Raw genomic sequence first — 19681 nt, forward strand, 5'->3', positions numbered from 1 at the left:
CGTGTTAATGGACCATGGTCAACTTTTTGTCCACCAGGACCCCCAGGTCCTTCTCTGCAGAGCTGTTTTCCAGCTGATGAGCCCACAGTTTGTCCCAGTGCCTGGGGTTATTCCTCCCCAGGTGCAGGACTTTACATTTTCCCTTGCTGAACTTCACGAGATTCCTCTCTGCCCACTTCTCCAGCCTGTCCAGGTTTGTTTGGTTTGTGAGTGAGGAGAGGTAGAAAACACAAAAAAATTTATGAAAATGAAGAACCTAATCTGTTTTTCCATTTGCCATGGTGGAAAATCCCTGCAACTCTAGATCAGGTTGAGTTTGGTTTCAGGTTGTTTTTTTTTTTTCCCTTTTTTTTTTTTCTTGGAGAACAAATACCTAGTACTCCTCAAAAATGCCATGGTGCTTTTTGCCTGGGGCTTCTCCTGATGTTATTCTGTTGGATCCAACTTGTTTCTACTCAAATCAGTCCTGAAGAGAACAGGTGCAACTCAGCTGAAATCATGATGACTGTGTATAGTCCCATATGTCACTGCAGAATGGAAAAAAAAAAATAGAATCTAGTAACTACAAAGCAAAATCAAATGTGTGGTTTCAGTTACCTTTGCTACTTTGTGCAGTCTGAGAAATACTTTTTGCTCTTGTGAAGCTTGACAACAGCTCATTGAACAAAGCCAATGGGTTTTCAACAGTCTATATTTAATATTAAATGTCTCTATATCCACAAGCATAAACTAGTAATGGAAAACATATCGCTGGGACCAATACCCATCTCAACCTGTGGTCTCATCTCTGGTTTTGATTACATTCCTGCATTTGCAGCAAAGGAAGCAACAAATTTACAACCTTGTAGATAAGAGAAGATAGTTGAACAGTTACTCCATCTTGATTTACAGTTCATTTATTTTTATCTACCAGTCAACACACAAATACATTCTGTTACAGGTTTGGGATTTGGAAGAGCTTTCAGGAAGGAAATAATGTTTCTCGATCACTTTTAAAAAGTTAACTCTTTTCCCAAGGCCTGTCATCAATTACAGTGAAAAGTGACTTACAAGAAATTTTTGTCTAGATGAATAAAATATTCCGGAAACTAAATATATTCATCAAACCTGCAGGCTTAAGGTCTTAATTAGTCAGCAAGTTCTTTGACCTTTTTAAGGAGCTAATCACCACCGTAAGTCATTACCACTTACCATACCATAGGTTCACTTTTAAAAATTGAAAATATCGACTCCAGAATCATCTGTGTGTTGTGTGGCACTGAACAGCTGCATTTCTAATGATTATATTTACACGGGGTTTTCCACATTTCTTTTTTAAAGCCTGTGTAATTAATGGCAGAACGTGTCCTGGTGATGAAGGCATTGACAGCTCGACAGGAGGGTATTTGTAACAAATCTGGTCGGGAGGTCTTCTGCAGCTCCCCAACCCATCGGCTGGGCAGCAGCACCGTGCGCAGGGAGAGCAGTCGCCCCGCACTCCTGCTGAGACCGGCCCAATTCCCTAATTCCCAGCTGACCACAGGATCCTGTTCACAATGATGCTAATTATTTTACTGCAGAAATTGAATGCCAAGTTACAGTTTGGGCAGGACGAAATCCTAACCCAGACCACAGCATCGCAAAGATAAGTGAGATATTGTGAAAGATTATCCATTTCTGAGCCCCACACCTCTGGCCTCTCCTTATGCTGATGGGGAACAGGGGCAGAACCACTGCCTTCTTCCTTCCCATCTCCTCCTACCCTCTGCTGGCACACTTTGCACCTCCTGAGCGTCAGAGCACAGGTCTGCTTGGCCATCGCACAGATCCCCATGTCCCCCCTCCACCCCAGTGTGCATTTGTGGACAAAATCCATCCCAGAAAGTCCTCACCAGGACAAGCAATTTCTGTCCCTGCTGGCCCTGCTCACACGAGTACAAATGTCTTGTACCTAAAGGACAGTTACAGGACTTATTCAGTTGCCAGCTATGGTTGTTGTATGTAGATCTTCTAAAAGAAACCACTGGTTTGTACTGGTATCCATTAAGAATAAGCTAGGGGACCAGTGAAGGATGCGAAGGAATCGTGTTGTATTTATGGTTCAGCAGCAAAAGCTGCCCCCTGCAGGAACAAGTCATTAGGCAAATGAGATGCAACAGGGTCCAAAAATACTTCCACACATTCAGCAGTGAGCATTGTTATTGTAGTCACTTTACTAAGGTAATCAAAGAGACTCAAAAACTGAAATACAGAGACTTTATACAGAATGAGTTGTGAGTACAAATAAACGAAAACAACATTCTTCAACAGTAAACAAAAGCAACAGTCTTCAACAAATGGATTTTAGTCATGTTTTATAAACATCAATAAATACTGAAAAAGATGTGAAAATTAAAAAAGAAACAATACAAACAACTTTAAATTGTCCCAATATTTATAATTTAAGCTGATTTTTGATACTTTTGCAATAAGGATTTCATCCAGAAGTTCTTATCTAATTAAAAAAGGAAAAAGAAAAGTAGTCAGCATATTACTGATACAAAACCAGGGAAGGGGTCACAACTACAGCAGAAAAATGACACAGCCAGATAGAACCATATTACAATTTGGCAGGAATACTCTTAATGAATACCGTATATGTGTGAGAAAAAGACAGCATCACTATTACAGGCAGGAAACAATGATCAAGTGTCATTATCCATTGTCCAAAATGAAAAAAGAACATTAGTAAAAGGCAAAATGAAGACTAAAAAATGAAAGAAAAAAACCCCAACAACTAAGTAAACTTTAAAAGCCACCTCTTCATAATAGTCTCCTAAGGCAAATGTTGCATGCACTACTTCCCCAAGAAACTAGACAAAGCTCTTCCATTCCCCGTGCGGTTCTTTCATTTAGTTTCATGAAGAAAGATTTGAGAGAGCAGAGCGCTGGGAAGAAATACTGCAGACCTCTAAATTAGTGAAAGAACTTCCAGCATCACTATTATATTCTGGGTAGGAGGAACTGGAAGAAATTATGTTTTTCAGCCTCTGAAGTGCAATGATCAATAGCAAAAGGAGAAAAGCTAAGAGACTAAGGAATATAGAAACATAGACATAGACATTGGATAAACGGCCAGGTGATGAATCCACTGAAGTTGAAAGAGATGTGGGATACAGCTCCAGAAAAGTCCCATTTTCCATGTTTCCTACAAATCCAGATGAAGGGTCGGGTTCTGACATTTTTGGGTTTGTATTTTAAAAATCACAACTGATCTTGGAGTCAAAGGCAGTTTTAGCAGCATAACAGAGGGTTTATTTTAGGCGACCATTTTTCCATCACAATAAAGAGATGACAAGTCAATCAGTGATCAACTTTATCCTTTACTGCTCAAGCCCAGGACAATGTAAGTCTGTGTCCTTCGGAACTGCAAGAAAAAAAACAAACAAGATTAATTTACTAGTTGATAATGTGATTTAATGTGTGCCTCAGACAATCTAGTTCTTAAGACTTACAAATTATTATTCCTTAGCACTAAGCTGCAATTCTTAAAGCAGTAACTAACAACTATCTTTCTTTATATCTCTATTTTGCAAAATGCAGGGATTAGGAGAAATCCTACCCATCAATGAATTAAAATTGACCCTTCCCCACCATGAATTGTTTAACTGAGGCACAATCAAAAATGTACTTTATATGGGATAGACATATTTGAATCCAAATTTGTCTTGTGGATAAAATTTAGTCAAGGAACAAAAATCCCTCTCAAGACTTCAGCTCCCCAGCCTAGATGAGCAAGGCTGCTCAACACCATGATGGATGACAAATCATAGAATCATAAAATGGTTTGGGTTGGAAGGGACCTTAAAGATCATCTAGTTCCCATCCCTCTGCCATGGGCAGGGACACCCTCCACTAGACCAGGTTGCCCAAAGCCCCATCCAACCTGGCATTAAACCTGGCAACTTGTTCCAGTGCGTCACCACCCTCACAGTAAAGAATGTCTTCCTAATACCTAATCTAAATCTACCCTCTTTCAGTTTAAAGCCATTGCCCCTTGTCCTATCCCTACATGCTCTTGTAAACAGTCTCTTCTCCATATCGCAAGTAACCAGGTCTCCTGTTTCCTTCCAGAGAGGCCCCACATTTTCCCTAGCCTTCCTTTATCACTGACGTACCTATAGAAGCTTTTCTTCTTGTCCTTGATGTCTCTGGCCAGATTTAATTCTATCAGGGCTTTGGCTTTCCTAACCTGATCCCTGGCTGCTCGGACAGTTTCTCTGTATTCCCCCCAGGCTACCTGCCCTTGCTTCCACCCTCTGTAGGCTTCCTGCTTGTGTCTAAGTTTGTCCAGGAGCTCCTTGTTCATCCATGCGGGCCTCCTGGTGGTTTTGCCTGACATCCTCTGTGTTGGATGAGCTTGGAGGAGGTGACCCTTGAATACTCACCAGCTTTCTCGGGTCCCTCTTCCCTCCAGGGCTTCATCCCATGGCACTCTACCAAGCAGATCCCTGAAGAGGCCAAAGTCTGCTCTCCTGAAGTTCAGGGTAATGACCTTGCTATGCACCCTCCTCACTGCCCTGAGGACCTTGAACTCCACCATTTCATGGTCACTGCAGCCAAGGCTGCCCTTCAGCTTCACATTCCCCACCAGCCCCTTCTTGTTGGTGAGTACAAGGTCCAGCATGGCACCTCTCCTCATTGGCTCCTCTGTCACTTGGAGGAGGAAGTTATCATCCACACATTCCAGGAACCTCCTGGATTCCTTATGCCTTGTTGTGTTGTCCCTCCAACAGATACCAGGGTGGTTGAAGTTACCCATGAGGCCCAGGGCTTGTGAACATGAGGTTGCTCCTATCTGTCTACAGAGGGCCTCATCCGCTTGGTCTCCCTGGTTGGGTGGCCTGTAGCAGATCCTCCCACTGTAATGTCCCCTGTCCCTGCCCTCCCTTTAATCCTGACCCATAAGCTCTTGGTAAGCTCCTCACCCATCCCCAGGTCATGCACTCCAGCTGGTCACTGACATAGAAGGTGACACCCCCTCCTCATCTCCCCTGCCTGTCCTTCCTACAGAGCCTGTATCCTTCCATCCCAACACTCCAGTCACAGGAGCCATCCCACCATGTCTCCACGATGCCAATGAGATCACAGCCCTGCAGGTGTCTGTAGGTCTCCAACTCCATTTGCACAGAGGCATTTCAGTTGGGCACCACTTAAATCCACTACCATTAGTCACTTACTCTATACTGCCTTGCCAGAGATACCCAGAATGAGAAGATCTGTCAGACTTGCTTTCTCACTCTATATTTATGAAATGGATCAAATGGTTTCAAAGATCAAAATGCATCTCGCTGTAATGCTGCCATGGAGATCTCAATGGCAGGCATGTTTCGGAGAAGTATTGCAGCTTCTGATACCTACAAGCAAAAACCCAAGGGAATGGGCAGCCCTGGTAGCTCAGCAATCACGAGGGAACTAAGGGCAGCGAACACTAATGGGGAAGAGATCCCATCTTTGAAAAAACTGCTTCCAGCCACTTTGTGTTTGAACCTGGAAACTTGGATGTTGGCAAAGGTCAGAGTAGCACAGGGTGAGCAGATCAGGGTACGCTAAGCTGCTTTTCTTTAAACTGGTGTATTTAGTTCCCAGGTGTAGTCTGGAAGCATAAGAGAAGGTTTGGTGATGAGGAATTGCTTGTAAAAAGCTGATGTGCTGTAGCTGAATTATACAGTGTAACCCATTGCCTTTGTTTTGATACAAAACAGATAATGCAAGGTAGGAAATGAAGCTCATTTTCTGCATACAATCATCCGCATGCAATCTTTCTATCCATCCATCTGTGGTCAACCTCTCACTGCAGACACTCAGGCACCACAAGGAAAGGCAGCGAGCTTTCCTCCCACGAAGAAGACAATATCTGTACAGAACTATGTTCCCAGCGTGGTCCCTCTCATCTTGACCTTGCTTTCAGCCTCATCCTGTGGTCCCAGTTCAACACACTTATCTCCAACTCACAGTTAGAAGCTTTGAGGAAAATCCCACTGATTTTCATGGTGATAGAGCGAGCAAACACTGTCAGCATTAGCCAGAGAGACAGAATCAGGCCCTTGAAGTAATGATGAGACAGTCTGTGGTCTGTCCTGTGTGTCACACAACTGCCGAAGTGTCTCTCTGAGTTTCCATGAAAGTGTCCCAGCACTGTTCCCAGCAATGGTCTGCCCTATAATTTTCCCTTTAAACATGCCACCTCTGCTAACTTAGCAAAGCACCTCTTTCTTCAAGAGGCTGACACTTTTTGACACTAGGTGTGACCCAACCTGGACTAAAGATCCTTAAGAAGGATAACGTACTTTTCTGCCGGTGCTGTTTCTTCTCTGAGAACACAGAAGCCTTGGAGACATCCACTGAACATGCTAAGAAGTTTGCTCTCCAGTCACTGAAGTTATTTGCATAGTTACCCACTGTACTTTTGCATTGTAAATTAAATTTAGGAGGCTATGCTATATGCTGTAAAAAGCCCTAAGTGCCTGAGTAAACAAGGACTACATTAAGCAGTAGATAGAATCTAATTCTACATATTTAAATCCTATTTTATTTTCTACACCTCAGAACTACATCTATACTACTGCATAAAACAGGTCAAGGCTATTCTCTGGTCTCAGGGACAATTTGTGTGGCATGCTGCATCAAGATGGCTAAACTTCCTTTTAACCCCATGGACAGGATGGCCAAATCACAGCTGCCTTTGGGAATGAATGATGGCCAACCCTAACCCCAAATATGTTCAGGCATATTGGCTAGCTGGCCAAAACCATGTCAGGAGGTGTGTTCACCAGTTCAACAGGAGAGATGATGATAGGCCTATGCCCTGGCCTGGATTAATTTACTAGTACATACACATCCATGTTGTCATGGATAAAAGGTTACATTCTGGATGTTGTTTTATTATTTATTTATTACATTTATTGCTTTACTGCAGAGCTTTCGGTAGTCTTAATCAAGCATCCCAAGAGTCTACAAGATATGCAGGAACACAAAACTGCTTCTGAATACCAGATAAAAATACTCTTACCCTCGTAGTATATAACTCATACTAATGCATAAAATATACTAAACCAAAACCATTTTCTATCCCTAACAGTATTTAGCCCCACAAGAAAAAGTATTTATTCTACCTCATGAAATAAGTCACAACAGACTGAACAAAGAGAGATCCTTATGAGATTATACTCCTTTTGAACTGTGTTTAATTTAGTGATCCAAAATTAACTAATGGAACAATACGTGTTCATTTCATGTTCTGGAAGTAGTTAAGTGTGTTATAGCTAATTTATCCTTTTTAAAAGATAAGCTTTGATACAGAAGATGTTTATCCTTGATTCCTCGTCATAATGAAAAGCAGATCCATTATTAATTGAGTTATTATAACATCTATAATAACTTAAGGAATTAATTCACATAAATTCTTTAACATGGCAGAAGTTAAAAGTCTTTACATTCTTCACAAATTTGAGATGATCTATGTTCTACTTTTACAATTAATAGTTTTGGCCCTGGTACAAGGAAGAACTTTGGCATAGGACTTTCTTTGAAGTTAGTGGAAAATTTATGGTCTTAAATAGGACTAATCAGAACCTCACTTTTAAGCAGAGATGTGCGTGCTTTGCTAGATCAGAGCCTTTATAGGTCTTACAATGTCAGCTGGGCTATTTTTAACCAAATATTCTGTAGTGAGATCAGAGACACTGTAAACTCTGATTCCAAATGACTATGGCCCAGATCCTAGTTGCCTCATTCACACTGCGTAGTGATGTGATGTGTAAATGAATCTCACCATAAAATGTAGCTTCAGTTACAGTGGCTCTTTGGGTAATATTTTAGGAAGAAAAAGAAATCTACGTTGTTTTAATCACAAATTTAAAAATACAGACCTAAAAGTGTAGCACCCTACTCAATCTAAAAGGATTTTTACCAACCGTCTGTACCTTGTTGGAGTAAAACAGCAAAATCCTACCGAGTGCGAGCATATCTGGTCCTGATATCTGAGTAGTATTCATAGGTAAGGTACAAAACGTGTATGGAAATAAAATGGATCCGATCCTGATCCCTGACAACGTTCCCTGGTGCTGTTCCAGCATCGCAACCATGCTGGAGAGCAGCCAGGAGGGCTCAGCCAGCAATGTGGGGCAAGGGTGCAAATGCTGTTCTGGACCGAAATGCAGCTACACAGTCCTAGGGCTGCACGAACCTCTGCCACACCGCAAATCAGACCTCCCAGCCTTCAAGAAGGGGATCCACAAACAGTTTTATTCAGTGCATCACGGGTACTGCTTTGGCTCAGGTTCCTGCTTCTGCCAGGAGAAGGTGGTAAGTGGCATCAACCATTTGTCTCTCTTACCCTCATCCTCCCAAAGGAATAACCCCCCAGTAAAGCTAGGTGTTAGCTTCATCTTCTTGTTTAGTAATCGGTTTTGTGCATTTCTGAAAACTAAATAGAACATCATCAAAAATTGTAGCCCAAATCTGGTCCCAAAAAAATGATTGGGAATTTCATCACTGACTTCAAAGTATAATGACAAAATTGAAAGTGGCTAACTGCAATAAACCCAGAGAGCCATAAATCGACCAAGGAATTCAACTAAGGAACCAAAGTTTTCCCATTCTGTAGCGGTCCATACATTTCCCTTTTCTATCGTTGGAAAGTTGAGTTGGTTTAAGGCAAAGCCTGAATTTAAAGTGCTGTTGCTGAATGACCGGAGATGGAGAGGAACTCTGACAGGAGAGGGCTTCCCAAAAACTCCTGGGACAGGAGAACGGGGACCTGTCTGCTGGGGCACTCACTGGATCTGGATTACCTTCTCAGCAGCACTTCTGTAATGCCGGGACAGGGATACATGAGGAGGTTTCCTCAGTCACCAAGCCCAGGCCCACCACTGCAGGAAGTCCCAGGTCATACTCTGCCTTTCCGACAACGGCTGAGTTTTCCTCCTGCTATTACTCTGCTGTTACACAGCCTTGCTGCCCTGATGGACAAACTGCTTACACAGATTCAGGCATTTCAGTAAAACAACTCACTGTACCAAGGCGGCACATCCTCCACCGCCACTCTGATGGTTTTAGACATACGAAAGAGCAAAACCTTGTTCTGTTGCTTTAGTCCCCTAATATGAGGGCTGGCACACAAGGAAAGGCCCTGCTAGACACATGGTGGCATTTGTACATCCCTGCTTTTCAACCAGAAACACTGTTTAAGTATTATCCTCCAGCCATGCATTGTTCCTCCATTCATGTCCTTGGTATGAATCACTTTTCACAGGAGAGGACAACCACTCTTATTCCAAGGGTAGGGCTACCTGGCAGATACTGTAGGCAGGCTCAGCTGGAGTTTTGGATCTTTTCTCTTATCCCATGCTAAGCGGGAGATAGGCAAATCAGCCTTCACCAAAAGCAGGGCAAATGGGGGACATGAGGGACTAAGTAAATTGTCACTATGTAAGAGGTAAATCCCAGGTACCGTGCAGTATCATGCCTGGGTAGCCATGCCAAAGATATCAACTGTTTGCATCTTTGATGGTACCTGTCATAAAACCTGTTTCTTCAGAAAATGGAAACGGGGTCAGCAATGGAGGCCTCATCAATTACCATATGCCCTGGGTGCCAAATTATATGTAACATATGCAATTTAATCTTGAGCATCGCTGAGACAGTAGTCATTTCTGTTCAGTCTAAGGTGAATGTTAAATGAGACAGCAGCACTCTCCAGGGTGGCATGCAGTAAACAGACAGCTTTTCATAGTCCCAATGTCATAAATCCTTTACCAACCAGTTGCCTGTATTGTATTTCTCTGCATATCTTGATGCAACAACTCTATTTCTCCAGGTTCAGTGAAATATAATTTAATGGAGCACAGTCACAACCACTGCGGATCTAAAAGTTGAGGAACAAGAAGCAAAGATAAGTCTGGTAGATTCATTTTCTTGGGAAATTATAAGCCATAGATAAGCACTTTGTTTTCTTGGTTCTTCCTGGTTTTTCGCGACTACAAACTGAGAAATAGTGTGGCTATTTCAGAGACTTAAATTTTTAAGCAGAGAGACAAATTGACATCAAAGAAAATCAGTGTTTTTATGCTACATAAACTAACATTTTTGTCACACACTCTCATCAACTCTTTCTTCACAGGTAGAAGGTATTCTAAAAAGTCCTTTTCTTATTCTAAACAACTCCTAACAGAGGAGAGATTAATTTGCCAAGTGTTACAGCAGTGAGGTCCCTTGTCCTGTCAGGCATCAATATGCTGTTAATTGTATCTGCCTGCCTTCCCTAAAAACCTAACCCCCTTTTGATTGCGTTCAGCCCAATGTATACAGAAAGGCAGAGGTTGAATGCAACAGGAGGATTAGATTTCTACCATCTTCTTTAAAACAGAGGGCTCTGCGGAGGGCAGGGAGTTGCTTGCTGACCCAGCACCCATGTCAGATGTCCATGGATCCTGGCAGAAGGAGGCTCTGGCCACCAGGTTTTGTTATCTCTGTGCACACTGTCCTCCTGTGGATCCAGTTCCCACGCTTGCACGCATGTGTGTGTCCAGAGGGGACATGGAGATGAGATTCGAAGATGCACACCTACACTAGTGGAATAAGTGCCCACAAGGGATGACATGAGACCATCCCCCTGATAGGGAGGATTTGGTGGTTAGCAAATGGCACTGAAATTACTGGCCATTAATCTGGCTAGGAAATGGCTAGGAAAGGGAGATGAGTTGCTTAGACGGTACTCTGGATCTGTGCAAAAATTGCTTGCTCCATATGAGGCAGACAGCTCTTTGTTTTGAGTAGGAGAGGGGAGGCAGAGGACATTCATTAAAGATGACACTGATTATCTCTATGAAGGGACTCACAAGTGTGTTCTCTGCTCTCTTTTGCCCTTTTGGAAAGTTAAAGCCAGGAATGAGCAGACAATGATGTCATACCCTCATGACCTGAAACCAGAATTGCCTCTCCTTCCTTCAGCATCAGGGCAGGAAGAGCAGGAGGAGGACTGCGCAGGTTCCCAGAAGAGAGCCCAGGCGATACGGTGATGTCAGTTCCAGGATGAAACCTCCTCAACCTTAAAAGTGTGTTGCCCTCGGCAACACCCCCCCCCCCCAAGTCCTGTTATCATAGTGATTACTTCCAAAAGCTGGCAGCAAGTTTTCACTAGATCTATTAAAAAGATTAAGGTTTCCTTCACTAATTCGATATATGTACGAAGGCCAACAAGCTTCTGGTTTAATTCTTTCATCTTCATTTTCTACATTTATTTCCTTTAGCATATAGGACTATATCAACACTTATGGTTCTTCCAGCTAACATGTAACACATAGCATTGAATGCCATTAAAAATACGTTTGCGTGCTCATATCAAAAGACTGAATGAACTTTACATACAGGGAACCCTTCAGCCTTGAAAGGCAATTTGCTCTAGACTGGAAAAATATAGCAGTTTAACATCATACAACTAAATTAGACAGTAGCTCGAGACAGACAAGAACTTAGCAACACTTTATTCCATTGAAAATGTACGTAGGAAAGGCAAAGAATGACTGCTTACTTGGAGTTTAGCAAGAATATGATCCTTAATACTTCTTATTCTTGCACGAATGCCTTTGGCAATTGAAAGCAAGTAGGATGCTTTTCTTCCTGTTACAGATGGACCCTGCAGGAGCACCGAATCCCTTTACCTCTCTGCCTGGGAAATAGGATCAGTCACCAACTGACTCAATAAAAAAGTGCACTAAGGAAAAGGAAAAAATATTTCCTGCCACAAGCAAAGTCTTCCTTTTAATTTATGATCTAATTTCATTTTTTTATTATGATTTAATATGATTTAAATTTATTACTTTTAAAATCTAAGACGACAAGTGCCCAGATGGCTTGTTTGCAGGTTAAAAGCAAGTTATATTTTGTTTGGGGTTTTGTGCGGGGCTGGGAAAAGGAAACTCTCAGAGCTATAAGGAGACTTAGATTAATTCAGATAGGATCAAATGCTTCTATCATTTACATTTCCCATGGATCTGCACATTATAGACTTACTTATATCAATGTAAAGCAAAGACATCATGACCTAGGATCAGACCCAAAGCCTGTCAGTTCAATCTGCTCTTTAAAAGTAAGAGAAAAACAAGCAAAGAGAATGAATAAAGTACTTACAAGCAGGAAGGTACGGGGATGCAAGCCAAATGTCTGATGCGCAGGATGTGGTTAGTTATCACACCCAAATCTAAAGGGACTGCATGCTGAGATAAGCCCCTATAAAAAAGCAAATCAAAGCTGAAGAGTTTAGTAATAACTACCTTAATAAAAAAAAAAAAAAAAACAGGAGGAAAAGTGCTGAATTATTTTGACTGCTCTCGGTGCCAGAAATTTCAGAGGAAAACAAACCGACTGGAATCCTGGCTTGTTTCATTCCTGCTAGCCACATCCTTCTGCTGTCCAGTTACAGCACTGCATGTATAATATCAAAACCGTGTTCTTGATCTCTGCTTTACAGCCATGCTTTGATAACACCTTTCTCCTCTTCTTTTGCAGAGTGCTCCAGGACCAAGATAGCCTGCTGTCCCCTGGCACTGCTTGAAGCACCGGAACCCTGTATCTGCATTCCAGTTCATTTCACATTATCCCCTAAGGACTCCGGCCAGGAATCAGATCTTTCTGGATTACACACCATTATTTATTTATTCTCTTTATTTCAGACAATCTGCAGTTTACGTTCACTTACCTGATATCCCCAGACTGAATATTGTATATGCACAAGGACATCTAGCAGATTTTTGTGTGCTACGTTCGTTCAATACCTAAAATTAAACTGTGGCCCCTGAACTGTTTTTAATAAAGCAAATTAAACTGATTGTATAAGAAGAAAAAATCCCAGATGATGCAGATTAAAGGAAAAGTAGGGCCACTTTCAAAAAGATCCTCCCCTCCGGGAAAGAAAAGACACGTACACAATCATTATACATCTCCGAGCTCTACCCTTTCAGCACATTTGGTTTGAACTGCATTAGAGAAGCAGATCTCTGGGGATGAATGTTAATGCATTGTTGTGTTGCTTTCATCCCTTCAACCACTGAATCACTTATGGTTTAAGCCTGTCCAAGTTCAATAAAGAAAATTATCTAGTGCAGCTGTTAAAAGTCAGCATTGTTGAAATCCAAATGTTTTGATAACATCGATTATACTAATGTTCCACCCAAGGGGAGTCGGACAGCTTCCTGATCACGCAGAAGGAGAGGTGGGAGGCTGCAGGTGAACCCTGAGGTGGGCTGCCCCGGGGATGGAACCAGCACATCCTCTGGATGTGAGGGCATGCACCCCATCGCCCAGAAGCACGTAGGCTGAGACAGGTAGTGGTACTGGGATGGAAACGGAGATGCAACAGCCCCCATATACCTTTTCTCTGGCAAATCTGCCTCGTGTAACAAAGACCTCCTATGCCCCTCAGTTTTCTCTGCTAGTAGCAGAGACCCTTTCCCTTCCCTTTGTTTCTTTCAGAGCACCTCTCTTCGGGGAAAGAGGCACGAATGCAAAATGGAGTTTATCTTCAAACAAAACAAATATAAATGATTTTGCTTCTCTTCCAGCTTTCTTTTGTCTCCGTAGGATCTTTTTTAGTCCCTCTCCCCCCAGATACACAGAGCACTGCTCTTGTCCATTTAGCCCTTCATTCAATGCAACGCCCCAATCCCCGGCAAGGCGAAGGGAACAGAGCCTACCAAATCTTGAGCTGATTAAACACGCCAGAGATGCAGTGCAAAACACAATGCATCCTCAAGGCTCTTTAAATGCGTGCATTCATATTCAAATGGCAAGCATACACAGTGAGCTGCAGAGGTCTGAGCTTTTAATTACCTTTGTAGAACACAGAAATATTTGGACCAGAACATCAAGAAGCTTATCTACAGGCATACACAGTTGTATCCCACAGTCCTTCATCCTTTTTTGCACCAGTCTAATGCCCTTCGCAGTTATTTTCACAGTCTCAGCTGCGGCAGTAGCCCACAGCTGAGGCTCGCACTGATCACGTTCAGGCACAGCAGGATCTGGCCCAAACACTGTATTCACTCCCATTGCCAATAAGATAAGTGGGGAGCAGGGACCTATCTGTTCCCTGTATCTCTCGGGATGTCAGTGGGGAAAGGACTCTCATCACTGTACATCTGGGACTTCAGATGGGGAAACAGGACCCTCCATGCTCCCGCCCGTCATGGGAGTGTGAGTCTGAATCTCACCCAAACGACACACAGTCACTGGGGAGATCAGTTTCCTAAAAATATTTATTATGCACTTTTGTTGAAAATTTCCTGTGAAAAATTACAGGTTGCTAAAATAAACCCAACAGACCTCAAAATCCCACTCTTCCTTGACCAGAGTGACGGGTGATATTTGATTTCTCGGTGTCCAGTCCCAGCTTTATTCCCTTGATTCCCATTCTTTTGTTCCTGTTGGTCACTTTCAGACAAACTCAACCCCAGGCAGAAACCTCAAAGACAGTCAAGCTCCTAAAGTTTAATGACAGCGCATGGTCAGGAAGAAGAAACATGAAAGTTCACACAGCCATTTGGTCCCCCCTAATAGGTTTAGGTCTCAGTAATTGACTTCTACAGACAAACACTGCCACCGAGATGTCACTGCCAAAGTAACAGCCCGCGGGTGCCCGTGGAGACAGCAGGCTGGAACGCGGTCCAGGGCAAGGTTAGCCAGGGAAGAGGGAGGAATCGGTGGGTATTGGGATTCCGTAATTTCTGCATTTTGTGGAATGACTTCTTGCTTGATTTCTTGCAACCCCAAATTTGAAAGTTTTGTTTGAACAGAAAATTTTGTGTAGGGTGGAATGGCTGCTTAATTAGAAAAGTACTTTTTCACAGGGCAAAAAGAACAGAACGTAAAAAAAAAATTAAAAATCAGTCAAACCCCATTTCCCTCATTGGAACAAGTATATGAAAGTATTTCAGTTGCTTCTGTCTTGTCATCTCCTTTCATGGTTGAGTCATCCCATTCCTGCTCCCCCTCCTTGCAGAAGCTGCAAGCGTCTGTGTGGACCATCCCAACACTGATAAGCGTTTTGGGAGAAGATGCCACCCAGCACGTGTGGGGTGATGGTGATACAATTAATCTCAGAACAAACAAAAGTTAATTAAGCTTTGTTAGCTCATGCCTGACTCCTAATATGGGCTCCTGATAACCACCTTTTGTATTTGACACAAGGGGACCGATGCTGGGCTCCACGCTTGGGCCCAAGTGGCAATGGAGGGCTGTGCTCTGCATTCACCCTTCCTGAAGCCACATGGGCTTCTCATGGGGCAGTGCTCCAGCTCCTCCACATCATTTATGCAGAACAAAACCCACCAGATAAAATATCAAGCCCCAGGGCAAGCAGTCCTTGTTATCAGAGCTTGCTTTCCTTCTACGTCACACCCACCCATGAAACTAACTAACAACTTGCAGGGCTTGAACCCTCAGGTTTGGCATCCCTCGAGGTAAAGGGGAAAAAAACATCTGAAATGATGAATACAAGGAATACAGTTTTAGGACAAAATGTGGCTAAATCTGGAAGCGAATGGATTTAAGGTCTCTCTTGTCTCCTCCAGTGCGGCGGCACGCCATCCCACCCAATGCCAGACGAGGTGGCTGCACACACGAGCGTAGCTGAGAGCCTCCGTCTCTTGTACTCCATGGGGGCATGTCCACCACCCGTGGGCACATCGTGCCAGCAGGTTTCGGGAGCCCTCCCTGCAGGCTTCAACAAGGGGCTCTGCTGAACAAAAAGTGGCCCTTAACTTCGCTAGTAAAGGAGGTTATTAGTCCTTAGCTAATGAAGGTGTGAGCCAGTAAATGGAGTCCAGAGTAATAAGAAAACACTTTCCTATGGTAAAATTCAGCTGACATACATGCTTCAATACATTTTATATAAACAAAATATATGGTCCATATCAAACCCTAAAATGTCAAGCAGATTTCAGTTTAACCTACTTAGAAATCCTGGCACAATATAAAGCTAGGATAGAAATTTGTACACTTTATTCAACAGATACCTCTGTTAATGCATCATTTTGTTTCAGAATTTTTTCTCCCCCCGAAAAAGCAGATTCAGTACCAACTACGTACTGTGAACTTAAATGTCAAGGGAATTTTAGGCGCAGATGTGCTATCACAGCAACTCTCCTCGCTGTAACTCTGCTTCCCGACTCACGTGCCTCAGCCTGCTTTACCAAGAGACGTACGGCCTTTTCCTTCGATTCTACGGTTCCCCTCAATGGTATAACAGAAAAGATCTCCATCCTCAAGCCATTCCTTATTTTACCAGTGCAGGCTGCATGCCTTCCCTTGACAAAGAGACTGTGGCATTATCATATCTGTATTTGTGTGCACAATATTTACATATTGTCACTGTTTGCAAAACAGTCTGCAATAACTTATGCAAAGACACAACACTATTGCGAAGGGAGTTGCAGTGAACCACGCTGTAATTTGTAAGCATAAGGGGGCAGGGTTGCACCTGAAATGCCAAAAAAGCAAGTGAAGATAACACAGACTATGGAAGGAGAGCTTCTGCTGGTGCTAGATAGAGTTATCTGTGCGACATTGCCTCTCAGGTGTCCTAGCTTTAGAGGACACTGTTGTGCTCAAATCCAGAGCCAGACTAATTCCAGCAACAGGGATGTGTGGCAGCATGGGTGAGGGCTTGTCTCAGCATCTCACCAGACAGCCTCCGAAGGCACCACAGCAAAAGGGAACGTGCTGGGACACATCAGGGACATTACGGAAATGATGGACAAGGTGCCTGTACGAAGCTACAAGTAAGCGCAAGGGAAGCTCAGGGAAATACAAAGGTGATAGCTTGAGGGAGACAGATGCTGAGAGCACGGGCTGATCAAAGTCTAGAGGGTATGTCTCGGTAAAGGAGAGGTGGTACATCACGTACGGGGAGACTATTGAGGACACTTCAAAGTGAAGCCTGTGACTGACATGTCAGATGAAGGGGAAAAGGGGGAGCAGCAGAAGGACTGACAAAGAGGGGAGATGCAGCCAAAGCGGCAGGCTGAGAGGTGGGTTTTTTTCAGCAGTGCCGTTGATCGACTATGCCGTAACAGGATTTCCTCTGTGCAAGCCAGGAAAAGGAGGTAACCGCAGTCATGAAGACACAAGGGGAGGAGTGTAAGAGATAGAGGTGAAAATGCCTTGACTTTTTAGTATTTAAATTCCAAGTCTCAAACCTATCAGAAACACCAGGTTTTTCAGTAACTTCTGGAGGTACTCTATGGTTGAGCTAATTCCTTTTCTGCTTCTGCATAGATGGGGCACCAGGAGGAAAACTGCACTGCTTCCTGCCTCTGCTGGGGAATTTACAGAATACAATTTATAATTTGCGCTGCACCAGTAAGACCCAATTATGAACCAAGACACTTGGCAGACACAAGCTATCCCAGTCAGCCTTCTACATCTGAAAACATTAACAAAATGCAAACAGCAATAACTTCCTAAGCCAAATACATGCATACACATACACTCACCAAGGTGGTACTAGAGTAGACTTGAAAATAGCCCCACCAGTTCAAGGTCCTACAGCATTTCTCCTGTTGACAGCGATGCACGCACGCTGGATATAGCAAGTAGCAGTCTGCAGGCAGGCAAGCCTGCAAGCTGGAGCAGAGGGAAACATGAGGGAGACGGGAGTGACATGCCTGCCTCCTCTTCCCCCACCTTAGGTGACATGGACGACCCAGTCTGAGGAAGAGGTGGGGAAGGAAGGCGGCCAGTACCCAGCTACAACCAGCAGCAACCATCCCTAAGGGGGACAAGCTCTTCTAGGCATAATAGCAGAGAGAAGGAGGCTGGTGGTTTCAGGATGCCCTTCCTTTCAGTCTGTTCAGGCACAGAAAAAGTCTGAGTGGAGTCAAAATGACTGTAAGAAGCAAAATCGTAATGGAAACAGACACCAACCCTTCAGCTGGGTCCCCTATCACAATAAAATTGCCAGCACTGTGTACATCCTATACGATCTGGATTTTATACATTTCTTTTATTCCACTTTATCCCATTCTGCTATAACCACCTCAGAATTAAATTTAATAATACTCATATGCATTCCTAATTGTCTTTGCTTATATAAAAATGTAAGCAATATGGCAAATCCTCAGCCCTTTACCACTATTGTCACAATCTCCCTCTAACTATTGTTTAGCATTTGCAAGGATAGGAAGAGTTTACTTCACTTACTTTCTGTCCCAAACTTCATTACCTCTACTGAGATGATATTGTAACAGCCTGCAGCTTATAGCTAAAGTGTTTGGAAAGGGCACGTTTTTGTGCATCCATCCTCTTTTCTTTTTCCACGTTGAGCTGTCTAAGCTCAGCTCTTCTCCCGGTACATTGGACAGGCATTTTACAATTTATTTGCAGAGGGAGCAATTCCTTTCCTGTCATCTTCCTGCAAACAATGTGAAAGAGCACACGAGTGGCAATCTGTGCTTATACCCACAGAACCAAAAATGTGCTTGCACAGTGATGACCCAACACTTTGCACAATCAAACCTCTAGTTTGCAGCATCTTTCAGAAATGGAAACCAACCTGTGCCTCCCTTCTCTCGGCATCCCTCCTTCCAGAAGCAGTGCACCCCCAGACACTGTCCCCACACTCTCGCAGAGCGCTCCCCTCTCTGCCTCCAGCAAAAGCAATTTCTCCGAAATGAAGAAGTGTTCATTCGATTCAAGCACTTTGACAACCCACAAAGTCCGTAAGCACAAAAACAGGTTCCTTCCAAAACAGATTTGGGAACAATCAAACACAGGCCTAACACGTACCTAAGTTAAGCACACATGAAAATCGAATGCCCTTGATTACGGCACGCCAAAGACAAAACGTTCAGAGGACTCTCCTGGAGCGGCAGCAGCAGCCGGTGAGGCACGGAGGACAGACACCGAGCGCTCCCTGTGCGCACAGCGGCTTTCAAACCCTGCTGGGAGACCCGCCTCAGCCCCGCTAAGGCACCGCTCGGCACCGGACAGCGGGAGGAAGCGGTGCTCGGCGCTGCAGAAAGGTGAGCGGAGCGGGTCAGCCGTACCCAGCCGAAGCTCAGCTCAGACCGAGGGCGCGAATAAAGCGGGGAGAGAAAAAAAAAAAAAACCCACCCCAAACCCAAAGTGCCGACCTCCCCTTCAAGAGGGAGAGGGCCAGACCGCGCCGAAATGCTTCGGTTCGGGCGCAGCTGGCAGCGCGGCACCCTCCTGCCCGCAGCCGCCCCGCCGGGGCCAGCCCCGCGCCCCGCTCACCGCGCCCGGCTCCGGCTGCGGCTCCGGCTCCCGCTCCGGCTCCCGCTCCCGCCGCCGTCCCGCTCGGCCGCGGAGGGAGCACCGCCCCCGGCCCGCCCCTCGCCCGTCCCCGCCGCGCTGCCCGCCCGCCGGCCGCCGACCCCAGCCCCGGGGCGCTGCGCGGCTGCGGGGGCCGGAGCGGGGAGGGGGCAGCGCCTGCCCCTTCGCTCGGTGCCGGGGCGGTTTGCGGTAGTGCAGGGGCGGGGGGCTGGGGGACACACTGCCAGCCCGGCGTGCCCCCGGTGCTCCACTCACCTCGCCGGGGGGGCGAACCCCCTCCGCCTTGCTGCTGTTAGGAGGATGGAAGTCGCCGGGATTTATCGGGCATCTTACAAACCCGCACTGACACCTGCCTCTTACCATCCCACGGCCG

General features: G+C 44.5%; 1 protein-coding gene across 4 annotated transcripts; it reads right to left on the minus strand.

The window, feature by feature from the left end:
- Positions 1 to 2315: 2315 nt before the first annotated feature.
- Positions 2316 to 19362, minus strand: SERTM1 (serine rich and transmembrane domain containing 1). 4 transcript variants are annotated; one of them, XM_075742964.1, is made up of 4 exons: positions 19270 to 19362; positions 17511 to 17640; positions 12151 to 12249; positions 2316 to 3385 (listed from the first exon to the last, which is right to left on the minus strand). In XM_075742964.1, the coding sequence occupies exon 4, from the start codon at positions 3198 to 3200 to the stop codon at positions 2877 to 2879; it is 324 nt and encodes a 107-aa protein (XP_075599079.1). In that variant the 5' UTR covers positions 3201 to 3385; positions 12151 to 12249; positions 17511 to 17640; positions 19270 to 19362; the 3' UTR covers positions 2316 to 2876. The 4 variants fall into 4 exon arrangements, with proteins under 4 accessions (XP_075599079.1, XP_075599078.1, XP_075599081.1 ...); XM_075742963.1 differs by lacking the exon at positions 17511 to 17640 and having other exon boundaries at positions 19270 to 19355; XM_075742966.1 differs by lacking the exons at positions 17511 to 17640; positions 19270 to 19362 and adding an exon at positions 18217 to 18239.
- Positions 19363 to 19681: the final 319 nt, after the last annotated feature.

The sequence above is a fragment of the Balearica regulorum genome, chromosome 1 (assembly GCF_011004875.1).
Source record: "Balearica regulorum gibbericeps isolate bBalReg1 chromosome 1, bBalReg1.pri, whole genome shotgun sequence".
Classification (NCBI taxonomy): domain Eukaryota; kingdom Metazoa; phylum Chordata; class Aves; order Gruiformes; family Gruidae; genus Balearica; species Balearica regulorum.